General features: G+C 38.7%; 1 protein-coding gene across 1 annotated transcript in view; it reads left to right on the top strand.

The window, feature by feature from the left end:
* MBOAT2 (membrane bound O-acyltransferase domain containing 2) overlaps positions 1-17,275 on the top strand; it is a 75,150-nt gene that overhangs the window by 46,285 nt on the left and 11,590 nt on the right. Inside the window, exons 4-7 of the mRNA XM_063125826.1 lie at positions 4,783-4,878; positions 7,695-7,750; positions 8,526-8,580; positions 9,252-9,435. Coding sequence (XP_062981896.1) covers positions 4,783-4,878; positions 7,695-7,750; positions 8,526-8,580; positions 9,252-9,435 — 391 coding nt within the window. The remainder of the gene's footprint in view (positions 1-4,782; positions 4,879-7,694; positions 7,751-8,525; positions 8,581-9,251; positions 9,436-17,275) is intronic.

Raw genomic sequence — 17,275 nt, 5'->3', positions numbered from 1 at the left:
ACCCTCAATTTCCACCTGTAATTGTGAATACTAGATTTCATTGATTATTTTTTGTGTAGTTAGGTAATGAAGCACTTCTCTCAAAGCAACTGATGCTAATTTTGTCTGAAATAAATTATATTTAATACTTAATGGTTTGGTTAGCATACTTGAATTTTGAGGATGAAAACAGCTATGCATCCAGCTGTATGGCAACCTTGTAAATAAGCCTACAAAAGTGACTAGTCTGCTGGGAGGACACAAAGAGCTGCCTTTATATGCTGGAGCAGGATACTTTCTTCTCTGGCAGCCTGCTAGGTTTCTATGCTGGCACAGAGGAGAAATAGAGCACTCTGTAAATAGTGACTGGGTTCGGACATCACAATAACCCATGGTAGGTTAAATAACCCATGATGGTTTATTTAACCCATCGTGGGTTATCGTATCATCAGTTGTCAATATTTAATCCAAGATGGCTTATTAGTCAGTTGATAGTGTATTAGCCGGTTCGTGTGGTGGGGCACTGTGGGCTATTTAAAAAATAAACTACTGTGCATAGTTTATTAATCTGTCATAGATTAAAGTGATGTCTGAATGCAGTCAGTATCTAACCCCCAAAAGACAAATTCTGTTAATCAAAACAGTATTAGATGCTAGAAATGTGGTTTGTGGAATGCAGTCTTCAGTGAGTTCTTTTATACAAAATGGAATTTGTAAAGTATTGGAATACATCTATTGGATATCTGGACTGTTGGAGACTTTTTTTTAGTATATATCTATTCTTGTTATTAAAACTGAATTACAATTTATCCTTGCTTTGAGTGTTCGTCTAGCATCTCTCACCAAAGTTGGAAAACCCCTTTGCTTTTGAATAAAAGGCAGTTCTATTCTTCATCATCGAAGAGAAAACTTGAAGTGACTGTGTCCAGATTATCATATCTTGACTTAATGAGCCGAGATATGAATGAGTTTTTTGCCCATGTACATTATTATTATTATTATTATTATTATTTATTTATATAGCACCATCAATGTACATGGTGCTGTACAGATTACACAGTAAATAGCAAGACCCTGCCGCATAGGCTTACAATCTAATAAAATAACATAGCCCCTTCACTCCTTCCTTCTTGGTGTAAGCAATCAAACCAGGAGGCCTCTTGTTATAGTTTCCTGTTTCATCTGGATTGGAAAATTATCACTACCAGCTTTGGAAAAAGCCAGATTATTATGGGTGCAATCCTATCAGACCATCGCTCAGTGCTGTCGTTGCTGCTGCTGGCTTTACTGTTGGCTTTTATTGTTTTTATTGCGTTTATGTTTTTATTGCTTTTAATATTCTAACTGTTTTTATATATTTTATTGCTCTAATACATAGAAGCCTTGGGAGGGCTTCTGCTCTGAAAAGCGGCCAAGAAATATTTTAAATAAATAAATAAATTAATAATACACATCCTTGCTAAGCTTGTCGGCAAGAACCAGGCAAGGCAGGAGGAACAATAGAGGGTTTTTCCCCCCGCCTACAATTTCTCCCAAACTGCTTTGAGCGTTACACAGGACTCATAGCCCATCTTATCTTGCCAGGGGTGGGGATGGGAGCTGAGAGGGCTGTGGATCTGGTGGATCCACAGCTTCTTTCCCCCCTTCCTTACTCACTGGTATTGCCCCTCTCCCTCTTTTTGTCAGGCTCTGGTCTGCAGCACCACCTGGCAGCCGCAGTGCACCTTGCTGGCCGCAGAGTAGCTGCAGGACCCAGGCCCATATCAGCAGCACTCTCAGATGAGCTGATGCAGACCAGCTGGGAGCCGCCAGGAAAGGGCTATATAAGAACTGCATTTCCACCTCAGCCTTTGCCACAGCAACATGGTCTCCTGTGCCTGCTGTAGCCCGTTCCTGACTTCTGTGACTCCAGACCTTGCCTTGCCTTCTGCTTCACCTGACCACACCTTTTGCCTCCGGCCCTGCTTGGACTATGTTTTGCCTTCGGACACTGAACCCTGCTTGCTTCTGGACCTTGCCTTTGTCTCTGGCCCTGCCTGGACTCTGTTGCCGGTTCCACCACTGTCCATCCCGGCCCCGGCGTTCTGCGCTAAGGCCTTACCACCCACGCCCTGGACCCTGACACCTTTCTGTAGTGGCTGGTGGAGCGGCCTGGTTGGATTTCCCCTCCATGGCTGTATCTCTGTCTATGGCCTCAGTGGGAGGGAAATCCTAAGCATCCACTGGCACCTCAGATGCCATCTAGGGGCCATAGGATTACTGTTTAAAGTTGGTTTAGTAACCTGGTTTGTTCTGAAGTTAGTAGCCTTAATTTCCTAGTTCAGTTAAAGCAGGAAACTCAGGTAAATTAGAAGCTTTGCGGTTTCATTGCTCGGGCTCTGAAGAGGATGCATGTGTGGGCCAAAGGCTCACTCATATTTTGGATTATTAAGCCAAGATATGATCATTTTAACTGGGCTACTATGTGTGTTCAAAACCTTGAAGGTCCCAAGCAAAAAATATAACTTGTAGATTTTTTAGATGTTTGTATTATAATAATTTGGGGTTAGAAATCTGATATACATCTAAAATATTCTGATATCTATTGTGATAACATCCAAAGTACTAAAAAATACAATGACTACCCACTGGCAGCAAAGCTGGCACACATCCAGAATTATCCACATGGCATTTGCAAGAATGTTAAGACTCTGAAAAATCACTAGTGTAATTCAGAACACTTGGCCTAATATAAGGGAACACTGCATTATCTCCCAGTATTTATTATGGTATTGCCAGACAATAGTGCTGCATTTTTTATGTTACTCAAAGTATTTCACAATCAATATTTAAGTTGAATTAGCAAGCAAAGTTTAACTTTTGAAAAGAAACTGGTATAAATTAGTGGCACATAAAAGAACTCTAGTAATATGAATCTAAAGGTTAAAGTAATATAAAGAAAAGCAATTGTGTAGTATTGTGTTTCTACGCCAGTATATTTGTTTCGATTTCATAAATTTTGCCAGCGAAGAAGTGATTGGGAGATGATGGAAATTTGCAGTAGTGGCACACTTTTGGCATATATTTCATAAAATCAAACTCACATTTCTCTCCCCTGGCCTCAAATACACTAAATTACTGCTATAATAACTCTATCAACAAATGTAACAATAAAACAAAAAACCATGTTCCATGGCATTGCTAGTGCCACAAAATGGGAGTAGTGTCAAATTAATCAGAATATGGGGGTTTGTCATAAACTCTAAACAGTGTTGCCCGAGTAAATATGGAGATGAAGTTATGATTTCTGCAGGGCAAGGACTTAGTCCCTTGATTTGTCACTCTGTTATGTGATTCTTCGTTGCTGATTTGAGGGGTGGGAAATGATAGGAATAGTTGCCATAGCAGAGGAGTGGAGTTGTGGGCTGCTACTGTGGACTGCTACTCCCCTGCCCCCTGACAGTGTGGGGAGCTGACTTAAAAGGCTGAAGCATAATGTATATGTCCTGAAATAAGGAAATACCTGTGGGAAATGTTTTGTCAACTCTTGGCACTGTATCATAATATCATAGAAATGTCACAAATATATATAAAAATATTCCAGTGGGAAATGTTTAAAATGCTTGGAGGAGAAGGGAGGCTATGAAAAAAGAAGTGGTTTACTTTATTATTGCAGTTAGTTTGTGCAACTGCTACAATAAGCATGGGTGGTTACAAATGTTAAAGGATACTGCTCTAATGTAAAACAATCTCCACTTGTGTTTTAAAAAAAGGCAAAGCGGAAATTAGTAGCTTCAGAACAATAAGGACTCCTTTTTATTTACTGCTGGAGGATGTTAAATGAAATGAATGTTCATGAAGAAGCTTCTTTTAATTAGCTATGATTAATATAGTATATCTATAACACTTATCACATGTTAAGCATGTCTATGTACGTTTACTTGAATGTAAGGCCTACTGCCGCTTATTTCTCAATTAAGTACTGTAAATTAAGGGATTGAGCTGTACAGTCACAATCCTAAACCTACTTATTTGGAAACAAGACTATAGACCAGGATCTAGAGAGTCCTTAGTGTGTGCAGAAGACACTTCCGCTCACACAGGGTAGCCCCCTCCCCCTATTTCCCTATTCCACACCATTCTAGAGAGACCCCATGGCCTTCAGGAGTAGCTTTTCAGGGGGTGGAAGGAAGCTGCACTGGGAAAATCCCATTGTGCAAGTAGAACTCTGGGCTTGTGCACCTATTGATTCAACCCCTGCATAGTACCTATAAAATATAAAAACAGGATAAGATAGAAGTGTGTAGGTTTTGTAATGTATAAAAAATTAGTGAAAAGAACTGTGGTGCTTTACTTAGAATTTTTATTTGTTTTATTTATTTCAACGTTTTATATTGCTTTCCTGCAAGGTGGCATAAATAAATAAATAAATCCGTAAAAAATATCCCAACATCACAGTAAAATCACATATTAGACCAAAGCAGTCATGGAAAACTTAAATCCTCATTTAAAAAAGAAACTGACTAAACAAATGTTTGGGAAAGAAAGCAGAAACGTCAATACTATTTTTAGAGGTGGTCCCAAAGTTTTTGGACTTCTGCTGAAAATCCTGACACTTCAGCATCACTGTCCAAACCTCTCATATAAAAGAAGTGGAAAGCAGGGGAAATTGATAGGACAGCAGTGAGTGGGTTCATTTCAAGCAAGACATATCAGGGTTCCAGGCCGTGCAAGACTTTAAAAGGTTAAACACTATTGATTCAAGTTTGTATCAGTCTGATGGACTGTGAAATATATAATTTGATGTCTTCTTTTCTCTTTCAGATATTGTTTTGTTTTTGCTTTGGGATACCTCACTGTGTGCCAAATTTCTAGAGTCTATATCTTTGATTATGGACAATATTCCGCTGATTTTTCTGGGTAAGAATAAACCTTTCCTGTACCCCAATTATTTTTGTGGAGATTATTTATTTATTCATTTATTAATTACATTTCTATACCGCCCAATAGCCGGAGCTCTCTGGGCGGTTCACAAAAAAAGTGGAAATAAATAAATACTGAGTTAAATATTTTCTAGAACTGTGTAGATGTCTGTATAACTCAGAAATTCTTTAATCAGATTCTATGACCTTGAGCGATCCTTACCTGTTTATCTGTAATAGGAGAAGAATGTTAAGTAATTCTCTTCAGGTGTGGCTTATATTAAGAGACTTATCTGGGCAGGGCTTTTTTCCCCCATTCTAAAAGTTTCAAATCCCTCTCCTAAGGCTTAGTTACTGCCAGTAAGAGCTTTAAGCTACAATATTCTGGTATTTCTTAGAGGGTTTAAAAAATTGTATCAGGATTGCTGATCTGCCCCCCTCCACCCCACCCCCATTTTCCTGATGAAAAACTTTTCTTATTTTGCCCCCTGTGGGGCAAAACATATAGGTGCCACCTCTCCACTTAAAAATATATATGAGGTGAAATAAAAACCATTCAAAACCTGCCTTTTTTGTAGCTAACCTCTGTGCTTGTCACAGGCTAATCAACAGTTTAAATTTATGCTCTCACATGCTCTTGTCACGCTTCTCTTTTCAACCAATTTATCTGACAGGCTGCCTTATCTTCTTTCTCTTTTCCTTGAGGCAAGATGGTTCTTAAGTAGTGCTCTGTTGGCAGTTTGGAGAGAGAGGACACCCCTCAGCTGGAATATTTTATCTGTTCCTAGCACTGTGTTCCTCCTGGATAGGTTTGCGCAGGCACAGCCCTCCAGTCATTTTTAAAAAAATGTCTCTGTATTTACAAATTAATTTTCTCCATACCCAGGGAGGTATATTGATAGAAACCCCTGTTTTGTTGGTGGGTGGCCACATTTGACTGCCATGCTTCTGGGCACCATTTTCCACTAGACAGAATGGTTTCTATTGTGACAGTGTTTGTTTTTTTCAACTCTGAATTGTGTAATCAGGGGATGGCATTCTCCTGGGGACTGATGAATCTTTGTTATATTGCTTTCTCTGCTCTTATCATTACCCATGTGTCTAAGAGCAGCAAACAACGTCTTCACAATGATGCAGGAGAACCAATATACTCCCTACAGGCTGGTTGTACAGAGACACTAATTACTTTTTATTGCTTTTAAAATAAGTTCAATTTTTCAAAGTCAGCTATATGATAATATTTATGGAGCAAAAACGTGGTTGAATTGCATGGGCTGAAACAACACTACTCTATGTTTCAATGGTCCCGATTTACCAGGGATAATCCTGATTTTTCTGTTTCCTCTCCGTGGTAAACAGTGGTATCTCTTTGTCTTTGGAGATTTTAGGAGTGCCTTTGTAAAAACAGTTGCTAACTTGGCATTTTTCAGGTTTCAATCTCCTCTCCCAGGTCTCTAAAACATTTGTGTGTGTGGTTGGGGGTGGGTGGCGTGGGGTAGGGGGTCAGGATGACTGTCATGATGGGGAATCATGCAATGTCTTTTGATCATGTATATGTAAATAAATACATAAATCTGAACAGTTTTGGGCTGTTGAGATGTAATGAGAACAAGCATGCATGAACCTAGGGCTCATATGTGCCCTCCTTCTATTCTCTCTTCTGTGTGTGAGGGAAAGAGATTAGAAGTTTCCATTCCTGGTTTGTGGCAAACCATAGTTTAACATTTTGCCCAAACCCAACCAGTATTGGAAATCATGGTTTGTTCCTGATTTGCCATAAAACCTTGTTTACCAGTTTAAATGAAGGGGCTACTATGGTTTGTTGCAAACCAGGAATGAATGCTTCTAATCACCTCCTGTTGTGGGAGGAGAGAGCATGTGAGCTCAAGGCTGCTTATATTCTGAACAGTCTCTTAGACACCATTTATTGTATTACATTTTTATTCCACGGTGCCTCCAAAGTCTCCTTACTTCTATATATGCAACAAACCCTACAAAGGAAGATAGGCTCAATGAGAATGACTGACTGACTGATTGGCCCAGTTGATTTTCATAGTGTGGATTTAATCTAGCCACTATACCACAATGTACTACACAACTTGCCATTTGAATGAAAGGCCATATTTATTGCTTCCTTTATCATTCTCTGTTATAGAAATATGCCAGAACTAATTTACCCTCCATAAATTAAGTGTCTCCTTGCCTTTTTAAAATTAATTTAATCAATTAAAGTTTTTGTTGATTGTTTTCCCCGTGAAACTGGCTGAAGCTTGAAGTTACTCATTGATGATGATGGGTTTACATCCCACTCTTGTACAAAATGTGCCTAGAAAAAAGTATATAGCATAATCATAAAACAAGTAGAACAGCTAACAGCATCAAAGTTAAAAAGAAGTTACATGTTAACACTGGAAGCGTAGGTGTTACACTTTAAAGACCTAATCAAAATAAAAGTGTCTTTACATTCTGAAAAAAGTGGGAGACTGATGGGTTTCGATCAGGAGATCTGTCAGACATACATATCAGTTGTCTCACAATGGTAACAGAGAATAAGGCCTATGGCATTGATCTGGATTCCTGGGCAGGCTTAATATAATATTCTAAAAATAGTTGATTTCATATCAATGACAACACCACTGGCTTCTTTTTCTTATAGAATTGCCTGTGTCAATCCATGAAGATAGTAGAAATTAGAGGCAGGGGAATGCCCTATCACATCCAGTCTTTCTTTCCCATAGGAAAGCAGTATTTTTTATGAATGTGATCTGATTTCCTTGCTTTGAAGTGTTTTCTTTTTCTTTCACTTTGTAACAGCCCAATGATGATAATTACACAGAAAATTACAAGTTTGGCATACGAAATTCATGATGGTAAGATTTGGGGCGAGAAGAGAGCCCTCTGAATCTTCTGTGATTAATGCCTTCCCTTACAGTCTGAAACATATGTGGTCTTGTTTATTTTTACTTGTCATTTAAAAGGAATTAGGGAGGGGGAGTGTACAAATATGTTTACCTGTCTCTCTCTCTAAAGAGAGAGGGGGAAGAGAGGCAAGGCAGTCTGAACAATCTCTGTTCTCTGTCCATATCCTAGAAGAATCAATCTTGTGGTACCTGAAGTTATGAAGACACATAAGAGTCTAGATATACTAAACTATAGTTGTCATGTCTGATCAGTTTAGAAAGCAGGGCTTTTAAAAGGAGGATATTATGAGACCAGGAAACATTCCTGATTAATTTGCAAATTAATAGGGAGCTAATGACTGCATTGAGATGTAATGCTAAACCGTGGTTTAGTGTTACGAAAATAAGCCTTCGCAAGTCTCAGCATCATGTATTGCCCTCCTTCTGTGGGAAGTTTTAGATTAATCACTGTTTGCTGTACTGTCCAACCCCTAATATGTGGTTAATCTTAACTATGCTTAGTTGAAACAAGCCAGATTTGAAGTTGGCATATTTCAATTAACCAGTTTGTGTTGGTTCAGATAACATGGAAAACTGTGGTTCTTCCTCTTCACAGCCACACCTGAAGAGTAGGGGGAAGTGATTGAGCCCAAGGCTTGCAGCAGCTTATTCTCATAACTCTGGTTTAGCATTACATCTGAACCAGCCCAATGTGCTTTACCCTATTTCTTTCCTCCATCCACAGGAATGTTTCGAAAGACAGAAGAACTGACATCATCACAGCGATGCTTAGCTGTGAGGTAAGCTTTTCTCTATTTCAGTGCCACCTGGCCCCTTAGGTTCCGTCTGCAGTCAGTTAGCAGGAAACAGAGAAATGGCGAGAGCCCTTAAATTGAGTTGCTTTCTGTCTATTTGTATATAATTACAATTAAAGGCATCCTGGACTTTTGGCTAAAAACGATCATTAGGGTATAAATATAATTTAAGTAAATCACTTTGGTTATAGTGTGCTGTTAAGACTCATACAACTCATTTTTGCATTTGAATTGTGGATTAGTGGCTCCCAGTGCCTAGTTTTACTTAGGGACATTTCTTGTGGAGTATTGATGAATTTCACTCACATCTTGGTTCTTCACCCCTAAACAAGAAATCAGAACTCCTTAGTCAAATTCTTATACAATATTGTGAATAACAACCTTTAAGCCAACGTTGAGCTGTGGACAAGTGCTTATAGCTTGGCAACGCACATATAGGCTTCATGTAAACAACCAGTGAGCACAAGGATCTTTAAATCCCAGACCTCTTATATTTCTGTCTGACTATAGTTAAAAATGAAGCAGTAATGTCAGATAGAAATTCTATTTCCACTAGAATATAATCACTGTGTGGTATTAGTAGTATTATTTTTATAGTAGAGTTCACTTTTAAAACTTAAGTAAAATCTCACCAGTTGCTTGTCTTTGAATTACAGACGCATGCCAAGTCTACTGGAGTATTTAAGTTACAACTGTAATTTCATGGGTATCCTGGCAGGCCCATTATGCTCTTATAAAGACTATATTACTTTCATTGAAGGCAGATCATACCAACTGACACAGTCTGAAGCAAATGGGAAAGAAGAGATAAAATATGAACAAACAGATCCCTCTCCAAATGTAAGACCTATGACTTTTGCAGTGCTGCTATTCTGTTGTCATTGCATGAGAAGCCTGGTTTGCATTACTTGTTTTTTTTACAGGCATAACACTCAAGCTGTATCTGGACCATGAATGGTGCATATTCATGAATGGTACAGTTCTACCTTCAAAAAGAAATACTATCTTTTATCTAAAGGGTAGATATTCTCCATAGATACTCACTTCTGGACCTTGTGGACTGTGAAAGGCCTGGGATTGGTATTTCTATCATCCCCACCCAGTGCTGCCAAGATTGTCAATATACAAAAAATATGTTTATTTTTGGGGTGTTTTTTTTAAAAATTCTGCCATTTCAATTCCTTAAAATAAACACCTTGATTTCATTTTTTGGGTAGGGCAGTTAGTAGCCTGGCTAATATGTCTTAGTAGTGAGATTCACCCGCAACTGAGATTGAGTTTAAAGAAGAACCAAGATAATAGCTTTTTTATAGGTATTAATATATGTACACATGGGATTAATTTCCAGATTGCAGGATAATGTATTGAAAGTTGATAATTCAGATCTTCTGCCTTGTGTATACTTGATATAGTTACTAAGGAATAAAGAAGTCAGCTTTGTTTAATTGACCACATTTTAAAATCAAGGGCCTATTTTGCTAATCTCCACCCCAGCCAGCACTCATAGAACAGGGTTAATTCTCAGGTCCAGCCCTTATTCTGTGCCTCTTCCAGCCTAATGTATGTTCAGCCTCAATGAGGGCTTCTTTCTGAAGAGAAGTTTTCACCTGAGTTAGGATCAGTACACTGAAGGCTTTAGATTCCCAGGTACCTGCTTGCTGAAGCTTCTCTGCTTCCTTAAGTACAATCCTTTTGAAAGTTTCTGTCACAAGCTACTGATTTCTGGTTTTTCTTCTTCCAGGCTCTATTAGAGTGAAAAGCTTTGTAGGTCAACAGGAGAAGTTTATATTGGATTCTGAAGTGACTGAAAAGAAACTTTGTTTAAAAAAAAATTACCAGCAAAAAGTGCTCTAAACAGCTGGTGTATGTGCTTTTATAGACTATTGGATGGATGTTGCCCTTTTCCTTGATTTAGAATGGACCATTTTTTTCCTGAGGTTTGAAAAGGCCTCAAAGGCTTAGAAATACATCACCAGATGTCTCATCTGAAAGTCTCTCTTCTAGTAGGGAAGCCTTTGTAATTTCATGGCAGTTTTAGTGAGGAAAAGGTGGGACTGATCTTAACATTTAAAATCCGTCCATAAATGGAGGTATTTTATGAGTTTCATTGGTGACTATCTTGATGATGTCATCAATACTACATGACATGCACCATAGAGTGACACCATGGAAATGATTCATCTATAGGTAGTTTCTGATGAAACCAAACCAGTCCTCACTGAAACTGCCATGGGGCATGGTTTTTCAACATATGCTCCTGGACTATCCTTCTTTTCCTTCACTTTTCCAAACTTGCAAGTTTCATGGGAGATGGGTGAACAATAGCAAAGAAGGCTTGCAAAAGCAAAGTTTGCAGTGAAGGTTATTTACTGATCATATTCAAACCCTCCATTGCCCAACTCTGAGGATTGTAGCCATTCTTATTTCTATTGAATCAGGAGCAATAAAGAACTATATTCCTTAGAGTCAGAATTAGTAACTACTTAGAAGCAGCAGTTCTTCACTTAACTCTGAGTGTTTCTTGATTTCTCTTCATCGATGTATAAAAATTAAAAATGACATTTCCCAGAATTCATATCTGCAAGAATGATTTTAAGCTGTTTCTGCTGCCATCCTCTACATACACACACACACACACACACACACACACACACACACACACACCTACCTCAACTTGGCAAACTTGTGAGAGTATCTTGCCAGGCATTATGAGCTCAACTCAATAGCTAAGGGCTTTCTGAACTTCAGGAGTTCAGCTCCAACCCCACCTCCCCACAAATTAGAAATTTTTCTCTACGCTTGTTAAACATGTATAGTTGACAAAACCATGGCCTTACCCCTTACTGTGTAAACTTGCTAGAAAGCTCTCAAGTGTCTGACAAGCACCAGGTTTATAAGTGAGGATCTATTCAAGAATACTACCCTCAAAATATCAACTAATCAGTCATCCGCAGGTAAGTTTTCTTCCTGGTATTGCTGACATGCTTGACATTTTTGTTTTATTTTTTATGCTGCATTAGCTTTCTGATATTACTTTTAAGAGAACCTGTGTTTGCTCTTGGATTGATACTTTACACTTCCCAATGGTTGTTCAGAGAAATCTGGCTGCACCAGTGAATATTGTGCACTTCTTGGGAAATGATGTGAATGGTGTAACTCTTTCTTTTCCCTGCATTTGTTGTAACAAGTTGCTACCTCAAGTTGCTTTCTTACATAAAGAGTTGCATTTCCGCCTTGTCAGCTTGCTGAAATGCTTATTTAAGAGCATTTGGGGGGGCTGGATTCTCATAATGAATTATAGAACGAAAGAATAATGCAACAGTAGATTAGGTTTAACTTTCACGGGTAATGAGGATCAGCAAATGTGAAGCTCTAGATAAAAGAACTATGTTCTGCCTAATCTAATAAGCTTCCTTTTTTGTTTGAATTTGATTTCTGTAACATAAAATTAATGACAGCCCCTTCTTCTGTTAACTTTGTTAGGCGCATGATGTGAGCTTAATATAAGTTTCTACTGTGCTAATTGCATGTTAACTCAATCTAGTAAAAAATTCTCAAGTGTTTTATTTCATATCTCCCTCCTGTTATGCCTTTCTACAAGCGATCATTTGTTGGTGCTCAAACTGGTGTCAACTGTCTGAAATTAATGTCTATCTTCGTAAGTTTGTTTTTCTTATAGCTATAAGCTACCCTTATATTCCTGTGTTCCTTTGGAACAACCCCCCTTGCTTCTGGCTTCTTCTTAGAATTTTTTTTAGATATTGACCGCCCCCCTCCCCGCACCTGGTTAATTGCCTCCAGTATATGCATAACTCAATGTACTACAATCCCAAATGCCACAAGCTTTATTTCAAGCAGAAAGCTGAACTGAACTAACTACAGAACTAGCTACACTTAGCGCTTGATTCCAAATTTATTGAGATTAGTCATTATCTTTCCATTGATTTCTGTGGGATGTTGAATTTCAAAAATCATATCTAAATAAATAAATTTCTATACCTAGTAATATTATAAAACAGAATATTGTATCATGTACAATTATGCAGAGCTAGTGTGGCAAAGTGGAGAGTTGGTATGGTATAGTACAGTGGTTCCCAAACTTTTTCAGGTAACCGCCCCCTTGGTTCCACAAACTCATGCCCAGTGCCCCCTACCCTACACTATAAAAATCATTATTCAGAATAGCGGTTTTCAATGACCCACTAAGGAAGATAATAACAATAAAATTCAAAACAGTAACAATTCAAAATCCAATTTCATTTTTTTTAGTTAATTCAATTAAACATAATTGATGAACTTGATCCAGTGAAATCATCTTTTCAAAGTCTGATAGTCATTTAGCAAGAATATTAGATACCACATTTAGTAACTAGGGTAGAGTACATCACATTCTTAATGTGATGGATGGGCTTGATGAAGTGATACCACTTTCCCAATGTCTGGTTTAAAGTCACTTAACATGAGACTTAAATCACCATGTTTAGTAATCTGGAGTCTATTTCTTTGCTTGGAGAGAAGTAGGCAGACCACACTAAAACCACATTCCACCAAATATGATGTTGGAAATGCAACCAGGAGCTTCTGAACCACTCTCCATAGTGCAGGATAGCGATCAGCAATTTCCTTCTGTAACCAAAACGCCTGGTACGGAAAAGACCAACTCGAGTGCCCCTGCTGCCCCTTTGCCTCTTAACGCCCCCCTATGCAATCCCACTGCCCCCAAGGGGGCAGTGCCGCCCACTTTGGAAACCATTGGTATGGTATAATTGCTTCAGTGGGGTTGATGTATCATGTGTCTTCAGACCATGGCCTAGGTGCAGAGACCTTAGTTGTGAAGATAGTGTATCCGAGTTCACTCATAAGTGACAACCCATGGTTAACAAACGTTGGATTGTTGAAAATACACTGGGAGTGTGCATGTGTAGTGGTTTCTGTGCACATGTCTGATAGTGCTGCGATAAACAATCCGAGAGCACCCTGTCCCTCAGTTGTTCGCATGATGCCTGAACCCAGAATTCTGGGTTGTTGGAATTGAACAACCTAGAGTTTGAACTGTAGGACCTTCTACAAATGATGAAAAGAAAAGAAATTGTAATTTAGATCTTGTAAATGTGATTTAGAATGGACCTTAACAGGCATATCTTATTAGTCATCATTGATGTTAATAAATATAAATTAATAATTATCTTTACAAAGTGGGGAAATGGGATTTAATATTTAGCTAACATATTGCTTTATGAAAGTGTTTCTGGTTGGATACTGCAAAATTAGTCAGTTTTTTTAACAATAACCTCCGTCATAGACACAGCCAATAGCATTTCAACACTCAGGACTTCAATGGTACAACATATGTATTTAAATAAAATCTTGAAGGATGGATTTAAAGAAAGTTTTCCCCTGGCTCCCTGAGGGAATATGCTGTGGAATAGACTTGTTCAAGATGTCTCTGTGTTCTCCAGAGAGCAGACTTACATTATTAATAATCTAAGTCATATTTGCCCTGTCACAGTTACTTTCTTGAAGCAATATATGTTGCGAAACATAGTAGGAATAGTGATGGATTAAGCACTTCGTGAATTGATGGCTTTAATAAATCTGAGCCAAGTGAAGTTTGTTAAAATCTCTGGCAGCCTGCTGCTTCTTGCTCGGGTGAAAGAAGGGGACTCCATTAAGCATTTTGCTGTTCTTTCTCTTAGCAATTGATAAACAGGGGAACTGGGAACAGAGAGCAGTGGAAAGAATACAGGTTGGAAAAGGAGGTGAAATCGCAAAGCATAAGGAACAGTGCCGAACAGTAAAGAACATGCTACAGTTTTCTCTTCCATCAGTGGCTAGGTAACTTTCTAGAATAGGCAATAGTATACCTACTATATGAAATGAGAAGTTGAGAGTATGATAATGCTGAACTGGTATCTATCTATCTATCTATCTATCTATCTATCTATCTATATTCTTTTGTAGTGTAATACGTGGTTCAGGTAGCAGGGTTTGTAATAAAAAACATCTATTGGTAACCATTCATCTGACCTTTAAAAAAGTACTTGAAAATACTAATAATGTAGAATGGTCAGTTAAAGGTAGCACTCCAAAAGTAGTTTGTTTTTAATACATGTCAACGAGCTTTGGAGTGGATGAGTTCAGACTTACAAGATAGCTAGCTATACTAAAGTCGCCATCTTACGTATGCTTACTTGGGAGTAAGCCCCATTGAAGTCAGTGGGATTTATTTCTGAGTAGACATGTATAGACTTGCATTTATTTATTTATTTATTTATTTATTTATTTATTTATTTATTTATTTATTTATTACACTTATATACCGCCCCCATAGCCAGGGCTCTCCGGGTGGTTTACAGAAATTCTAAAATTAAGATAAAAACGAGTATACAAAATTTAAAATTCTAAAATACAGAACATACACACATAAAGCATTGTTAGTTTGTTGTTAGGTGCACTAAAATTATAATATGTATCCAGGTGTGCAAAGATCCCAGAAATTCGACGTTAAGTAGAGTAATATGTGGCTTGGTTTAAACAATGAATGGAAAACCAGCAACAGATCTACTAGGATATGTTAAGAAAACATGCTAACCCACACTCAGCGTCTGTGTTGGGACGATTGCAACGGGAAGAAGCCATCATAGCTTCTCCCCCAACCCACTCCCGCACATCCTACATGCGTGACTGCTATTTGCATAATCGCCCACGATATAGTGCGGGTTGGCGTGTCAACTGCACTGGGCACATGGCACAGTGGGGGTGGCTTCGTACTCACCCTTCAAGTTCAACTGCACTTTGTGGATTTTAGGATGGGTACAAAGCCACCTACGCTGTGCACCCGGTTCAATCAACTTTCATTGGGGTTTATGCAAATAGCAGGCACATGTGCGTGATTGGGGAGAAGCCACAATGGCTTCTTTCCCCATCATGATTGAACCTAGTCAGTGGTTGAGTATGGGTTGTTGTTAAACAATGGGATGTTTGTTGAACTGTGAGTTAGTGTGTTATCTGAACATCCGTAGGGTGGCTAGTTAACAATGCAGTATGGCTTATTTTCTCAAATAAGGCACCTTGAGAACCATGGTTTGTTGTTGGATTGTTCAGGCTGGTTACTCTGTGGATGTCGCCCTGCGGACATTCAGACACTACGCTAACCCACAGTTTAATAATCAACCCACGGTTCAACAAACAACCCACACTCAACCAGTGAATGTGGATTAGCGTGTTCTCTGAACAGCCCCTTAAGGTAGTATCCAGTTGTGCCCTAGTATTAGTGCTAATGATGTAGCGGTAGCGTAGTCCCACCAATTTTGATCACGAATTGCATCTTTTTCCCATTGCCCTAGTGAGTGCTGGTTACATTGCACAAGTGTTGGTTATGCTAGCACAACTTTGTTAGTACTAGTGCACCGTTGGATACTACCCTTAAAGAGTATGTGCTGTCAAGCCTCCCTCCCTTATATTTGGGCTGAAAGGGGACAAGACAAATTTACTAAAGTTGAGAAGTGAAACGTCATTTCCAACTTTAAAATATCATATAAAAGGCTTTAGACCTTATAATGCCAAATGAGTTATCAGAGTAGTCTGAGAGAAAGTTCACACTGTAAAATTCCTTCACACAGTTGTGTTATGCATGTATATGACCATGTAGAGAAAAGTCAGTATAAACTAGGCTGTACATATGGAGAGCCAGTAATCATCTTCATGGCTGCACTTTTCTCAGCAACGAAAAGAATGCAACCCAGTTCACCTAAGCCTTTTCCCTATCTGTTTGTGTATAGTCTGTTGCAGAGAGCAATTTCTGAAAGTCTGAGCTTACTCTACAAACTCTCTACGTATCAGAGATTTCTACCTATGCAGAGACTTTAAAGGGGATAGGCAAGTGAAAGTGCAAGAAATTTATCTTTTGATGCGTGTTGCATGGCCATGTGCTTCCTGATAGGCTGTATCTTAAAATGGTTTAAAGAGTAGAGACACCTCCATTAAAACCTCCTATTTCTGCTGTAATCCACAAAGCATAACTTGGAAAATATACCAATTGCAAAGTTGAGGAACTCGCCCCTATAAAACTTTAGATTTATTTCCTTTGTCCCAACCAGCTGGAGATGATGCTTCCATGAGGCCTAATCCAGGAGAAGGTTGGTGAAGAAACCACATTGGCTGTGCTAGCATGTAATTCTAAACCATAGTTCAGTGCTACATGCATGAACAGCGTGTTCCCCTGTCCTCTCTCCTCTGACCACAGGCACAAGAAGATTGGAAACTTTGGCTTTTGTGCTCAACTAATTAATGATGATTCGTTATGTTCAAACCCAAACAAACTGTGATTAGTGTTTGCTTTAAGGAACAAGCCAACTTCAAACCATGGTTAATGATCCTTTTCCTAAACTATTATTTACTCTGACCACAGTTCTTAGTTCAGACATAATCAGCCTGTTCAGACAAAACGCTAAGCCATGGTTTGGCTGCTAACCCTTTTGCAGCAAATGGTTAGTGAGCGTGTTTAAACCGTTGTTATGTAGCCACCATGGTTAGGAATGGTTCACGACACACTAAGCCATAATGTTTAGCTCAAAATGCTTAACCACCATGGCTTAGCATGTTGTCTGAACAGGGTCAATGTGTAACTGTGGATGGTTGAAATGAAAGTGTCTGATCCCTTCCTAGTTTAGTGTTGCAT

This window comes from Elgaria multicarinata, chromosome 4, assembly GCF_023053635.1.
Source record: "Elgaria multicarinata webbii isolate HBS135686 ecotype San Diego chromosome 4, rElgMul1.1.pri, whole genome shotgun sequence".
NCBI classification, from domain to species: Eukaryota; Metazoa; Chordata; class Lepidosauria; order Squamata; family Anguidae; genus Elgaria; species Elgaria multicarinata.
The sequence above is the reverse complement of the archived record's forward strand: the minus strand, read 5'-3'. Positions and strand labels throughout refer to the sequence as shown.